General features: G+C 30.8%; 1 protein-coding gene across 6 annotated transcripts in view; it reads left to right on the forward strand.

Moving 5' to 3' along the window:
* The window catches only part of EndoA (endophilin-A), a 262925-nt gene that overhangs the window by 225608 nt on the left and 30627 nt on the right, over positions 1 to 6690 (forward strand). For all 6 annotated transcript variants that reach the window (XM_067049691.1, XM_014420464.2, XM_067049686.1 and 3 more), the window contains one exon: positions 3917 to 4050. In XM_067049691.1, the coding sequence (XP_066905792.1) occupies positions 3917 to 4050 (134 nt within the window). The remainder of the gene's footprint in view (positions 1 to 3916; positions 4051 to 6690) is intronic.

Here is a 6690-nt window from a genome sequence, read left to right on the forward strand (position 1 = left end):
TATATATATATATATATATATATGTTTCACTTACCTGTTTGATTATACCTGTATACATGTTAGTAGTAGATAGTTTAATTGAGTCTATAAAAGAGTATATTTAAACTCATAATTTATAATAAAAGAGTGAAATTGGGACACCGGAAATAACTGAATATGCCCGATATTTTCTGATTCCACACTGTAGTGCACAGTTTTATTATCTTTTTTTGTTCTATTATAGTCTATGTTGGAACATAGCTGATAACACTACAAGAAACTCTTAAATACGAATTTGCATAGCAACAGGAAACTAAAAAAAATGTATTAAAATTTTTAATTATCTTTAATTTTGTTTATATAAAAAATTAAATATCTCTTATAACGTAACACTCGTTACGATATACCTGTCTGGTAAACTGGAACGTGTGCCTCTGGCCTTGTTCTTAATAGTAATAAACAATGAATGGATACAAGATATGAAAGAATTAGACAATTATTGTTTTTTCTTGGTAGTTATTATAATAAACAGATTCTACTTTCACTTATATATACGAAATATATAGTAAGGTGATTCACACACTGAATAATATAGAAATAGCTGTTTTAAAGTATACAAGGATTAATTTCATCTCTAGGTGTTAAGTGAACGTTCGTAATTAGAACCCCTATATGATCAATCGGATTGACAGTAAAACTAAAAATATGGTGCGGTACGCACATCACACAACTTTCACCACTCTACATACGTCCCCGACTATCATGTAGATATGAGGGTTCGTCTTGAAGTTATCTCAGTTTTAGTGATTAAAAAAAAAATTGAGTAAAACCAGAAGACAAAAATCACACATTTTTTTAAATTTTCGGTCGCTCTAAAAATTCGTATTTTAGAGTTTCTTGGGTAAAGAATAACAAATATAAATTTTGTTTTTGCCAAGAATACTACAGTTGAATAAAAGATTACGAAGCAGTATTTAAATCGGAAATGATCGGATGGTGCCGGTTTTTGTCGTACTCATCAAATCAAACATCTTTCTCTTTTTTTTTCATTTTCCTCCTTTAGTTATTTATGAAATTCGTTAATATATTATTTAATATAATATTAATATCCATTGCTTATTACGGCTAAAAATGAGAACTGTTTCTTTATAGGAAGATTTTTTTTTAAATTCAGCATTTAAGCGGTGTAAGACTTCTGAGGATAAAAGTATCTGGTATTAAACACCATTTAATTGTACCTAGATTCTCTGAATGTATCAAAATCGTTGATAACTTTTAGTTTTGAGCTAGGCTTACACCACACGGACTCAGGGTACCTCAAAAGGTATATTTCCGTTGAAAACTGGAATTCTAAATTTTTAGCCACCGCAATATTTCCCCTTACTATATAATTCATATATAGGTAAGTCAAAGTAAAAATAAACATTATGAGGTTTAGTTAGATGGATTATGGTAATCCTCCTCTCTTAAACTTACCACCTGAAGGTCTACTTTTGGTTTTATTATTTATCTGATTGGCCGTGTTCGAATCGCTTTAGGGAGGGGTAAGAAAACTCAATTTTTTTTCAAAAAAATGTTTTTTTTTAAATTTATTTATTTAAACTAATAAAAACAGAAACATCCAATCATTCAAACAGATGGAATGTGCTCTCTGCTAGCTGTATCACAATATTTGTGGTTCTAGGTAATGCGGAATGTACGCAAGACATTTCTATTAAATATTTTTTTCAAATATCCTATGGCAGGAAATATTTCCATGGTGGTTACTTTCTATTTTCTATTATTTTAGTATTGTGATCGTGAAAATTTCGAATTCTAGTTTTCGACGGTAATACTCGTTTTTAGATCCCCTGATTCCAAATTATCAAGTCTCACAAAATTGTCTTTACAAAACTAAAATTACATATGTGTAATGTGTTGTATGCCTGGGATATAATTTTAACTTTTTCGAAAAAAATCGACCGACTGGAATTACCACTTTTCTCGAAACCTTTAACGATTTTTTAAATTCAGTATTTCAACCTAAAATTAAGTTTAATATCGGATAGGTCTTATCTTCATTGAAATAGTCTGATTGGGCTAAAATGTGGATTTTTCAAAACATCTTCCTCTAAAGTACATTCAAATTAATTTATTTAAAATAATTAACTAACTCACATTTTTATATGCAATGCAAAATGAATAAATATAAACTATGAAAAGATTTTATAATTGACACAAGGGGATAAGGGGAAGAATATTTTTTGCTGGGAGAACAAAAAAAAAAAACTTGCCTTAAAATAAGAGTAGTAATATAGAAGTATTATATATCTTTGGAAACCCAAATATTTTAGAAAAAAATAAGTAAATGATCTGTTCTAACATGAGTTAAATTGGCGGGCGCATGAGCATTTGGTTTATCTGTTTCACCAGTCTGTTAAATCTTTTCTTGTCACCATAGTGATAAAATAGTTTTTTTTATTTTACTTAACCTACTAAATATTTGAGACTTTTAGTTGACAGAATGACTAACTCTATAAAATCATTCATAGGATTTTCAACATTAATTCTATAACCAAACTCTACAGACACACATAACATCCATTGAAGAATCGTGTCAGAACTGGAGGATCAAGATAAATCCTAACAAATCCCACCAGATCACCTTCAGTATCTTTTTTAAATATCCCACTAATGCCTGTTGAACAGATTCGATACTTAGACTCCATCTAGACCAGAGATTTACTTGGAATCCTCATACAAGACTGAAACGACAAGAAACTGCTCGCTGATTCGATTACTACAACACCTACTAGAAAAATGCTCTAAACTTCCCATTCACTACGAAAAATTATTATATACTATGATAATCAGACCAATTTGGACATACGGAATTGAACTCTGGGGCCTACCAAACCATCAAATTCCTCCCATATCCAATCCTTACATTCATTCCAAAATACTCTGTTAAATCCTTGATGCTCCTTATTATGTCACAAATAAACTCATCCACAAAGACCTTAACATCCTTTCATTGCAGATTTGGCCCGAAATAGATATGTGTCTTTTCATTTCAAATTCCTTACCCATCCTAACCCATTAGCTCTTAATCTCTCATCTTAATCCCTGATAATCCCAGGAGGCATCTGAAAAGAAGATGGCCATGGAATCTTCTAATTTAAATTAATATTTGAAGTACCACCATAGGTGGATCCTTCCCAAGATTATCAAGTGTTTGAAGCATTCCTCATATTTACTTATTGTATTTTTATGTACAGTTGTAAATTACAATAAATAAATAAATATCAATAAATTCTATAATAGTTCAGAATTAAATACATACTTCAGATTGGGATGTAAATTTTACTAAAATACATATTTATTTAATTATCATACTTTCGCAACAACAAATATTATTAAAAGTGCTTTTCTGATTGGTCAATCTATCAATTTAAAATTAGTTATAGCTCATCCTTAAAATTAGTTAGGGAAAGTATTGCCACAGTGAATAATTTAGAAATATCTGTTATAAAACGAGTGATGATTAATTTCAACTCAGAGTAGAGTGGTAAGTGTAAGTTGTGTGATGCGCACTCCACAGATTTTTCTGTTACTCATTTCTTATAGTTTACTGTTTATTTATAAAATCCAAATTTTCATTTAATATTGAATTTAAAATCACAATAAAAACATATTTTAAAAAAATAACATGGAATTAACTATCTAAAATTATTTTTAATCCTTTGAATAAATAATCCAGAACTATACAGTTATAAGAGACGGGATATTCTGTATTTTCCTGAAATTAGATAGATGTTTTAATAAAACCTATTTTTCTTTTCTTTTTTTTTTTGTTTTATGAGCTTGGTTTTTGTGTTATTATATTGGTCCATGCATTGTTTATCCTCTTTTTTGTCTTTTAAATTTCTGAAATTCTTTATTTTATTTTTTCTTGTAGGTCAGGCATTGTTGGAAATGGGTGAAGGATTGAAACAAATGGCGGATGTAAAATATGCCCTTGATGACAATACCAAACAAAACTTCCTGGAACCTCTCCATCACTTACAAACCAAAGACCTCAAGGAAGTTATGGTATGCTATCAATGCTGTTTCTTATTTCATATAACTGTGTTAACTCCACAATTTTTTGTTTGTTTTTTTGTCGTTTTCGAACTTAAGTTACTGAAATCAGTTAGCCCACCAGAGCCAGAATTAATTTTTTCAACACTTTTTAAATTTTTGGAATTATTACTCCTATTTGCATTCAAAATAATTTAAAAATTAAAATTTTTGTTTCTAGTATTTTTGATTTGTGCATTTTATCTGTTACCAAGTTGTAATGTGTTATGAGCATAACGGTATGGTAACAGATAATCAAACATGGTCAAATTACACTAACACTTACGCTAAATTACAATGCTTAAATTAATTATTCACAAAGATGAAGAGTGGAGTATCAGGCTCTGAGAATAACAAGAAAAGAAAAACAGGTTTCACTTGGATGAACTAGAAAAATAAGTATTTCAGTTAATACTAACTTAAAGGAGAGAATTTCCTGCCTATGTTTTACTGATTTTTTCAAGGTCAAAAGCCACTTGTTTTACACAAATTTCTAAACATCACCCCAGTTGCCATAATGCATGACACTAATGGGTTACTATTACTTCAGCTAAATTAATGTAAAACTAAATTTTGAAAAGTGATTTCTTTTTTAAATCTTAAGCATAATTTATTTAAACAAGATTGAAATTATAATAAAAATGAAACTGAGGAGTAAAAAAATGTTTAATGTCTGTGATTGTGACAACTGATACTATTTTTTATAAATTTATTTAAGTTCTATCTAAATGTCAATGTATTAATTTTAATATTAATTAAATGTTTACTTAATTTTTTTTTTAGTAGAAGTAGTCTCCAATATGATCTTCATACGTTTGCTATCAGTTTGTAAGCTCTTAGATATTTCTTAGTCATGTAAAGTTTTGGGGCAGTTTGTCATCCTATGGCAAACATGCTTCTCAAGTTCTTTATTGCTTTCAATTCATTCTCCTGCAATGAATTCTTTTAAGATACAAGTTAAAAAAATAGTCTCAGGGAGACAAGGACTATGAGGAAGTTGTTCATGAGTTTCCCTATCCATTTCCCTTGTCCAGATTAAGTTGTGAGGCCTGGCATTGTATAGAGAAGGATGGTATCTTTAATAGAAAAACATCGTCTTTTGTTTTGGTTGGCAGTTTTTTCTGATTGGAATTATAAAACAAATATCTTGGTCCACAGCATCCATTTTGTTACCTCCTTCAGTATGCCAATCTGATCCACCCCACCTGGGCTTAGGCTGTGTCCTCTCCTTGTGGCTTGCTGATGTCAGGAGGTGGGACACTTCTCAACTTGAAGTGCATGGGGTACACCATCTCCTTTCACCCATAAATGGACTCTCTGAAGAAGAGATCGTGCTCTTTTTCCATTTAATAAGAGAAGGCTGTCTGACTGAGGACGAAGGTGCTGATCTTTCACAACAACCTAGTTTAGTAAGTGTCATCCCATCGCGGTGCAGTACCACATGTTCTATTGTTTGAGGGACTCTACAGTTGGAGCACTGAGGATCATTTTCCTTTCAGAAAATTTGCAACTATCCCCACGTACTTTTGGGATTTAAGAGATCTAGTTGTCTGGAAGTATCCATGTTTTCATTTATAAAACTTGTCTTGAACATCGATCATGATTTTCTGTTTCAATATTTCTCACTCACTCTTTAATTCTCTGGCACATTTATGCACTCAGCCCTAAGACCATTTGTGTCCGAAGTCTCCTGAAATTATGACTTTAAACTTGGTTTTTAAGGCCTTTTTTGTTTACAAAAACATTATACATTGCACTACACACGAATTTACCTCTCTTGAACTTATATGAGCAAGAACTATGCAAGCTTGGTGAAAGTGTTTAGATTATTATGGAGACTACATTAAAAAATGCTTAACATTGATGTATCCAAGTTTTAAAATTGTTTCTGTTGCTGATTATTATGTTCAAGTCGATTAATAAACATTTATACTCTTATTTAATCTCTTTAATTATTTAACAATTTGCTTTTTTGTTATCACTTTTCTTAGCAGGTGAAGGTTATGGTAGATTTTGTTATGAATTCCTATTCATCTATCCTTAGAGATAGGAGGGTGTAGAAAACTTATAATTTTTTTCTATTTTGAAAAAAAAAATGGTGGGAAGTGATTTTGAATTCTATGGATCATTGTGAATGATATGTGACTTCATGCCAAATCTTCCAGTAGTCCTGGAGTAAAGCCATAGATTGCATACCTTTTTTGATGAAGCTTAGGAAGAGAGATTATTTAATTCTTAGGCTGTAGGTCTTTTGGTTTGGGTAGGCAGTGATATTTTAGTAAAGGATAGTGGAATGATCTATATCTAGGCAAAAAATTACCTAAAGTAATTTATCAGGCGTTTTCTGTTGTTAATTGATCAGGTGTAGAGAAAAGAATGATAAATAAAAACGTTTCACTGTTATTAGAACATGTACAGCCCATAAAACTGATGGAGAATCTTGTAGAATTGAATAAGTGGCTTCTTCACCAGAAGCCAAGTCAAGTTCTTGCCAAATAATTTGAGAGCTAAAAATATTCTATTTTTTATGCCTTTCAAGGAAGATTTAAAAGTTGTGGAGAGGGGGGAGGAGGGAGGGAGGGGAGAGAGAGAGAGAGAGAGAGAGAGAGAGAG

This window comes from Halyomorpha halys, unplaced genomic scaffold (genome assembly GCF_000696795.3).
Source record: "Halyomorpha halys isolate HHAL.00 unplaced genomic scaffold, Hhal_1.1 Scaffold270.1, whole genome shotgun sequence".
Lineage (NCBI taxonomy): Eukaryota > Metazoa > Arthropoda > Insecta > Hemiptera > Pentatomidae > Halyomorpha > Halyomorpha halys.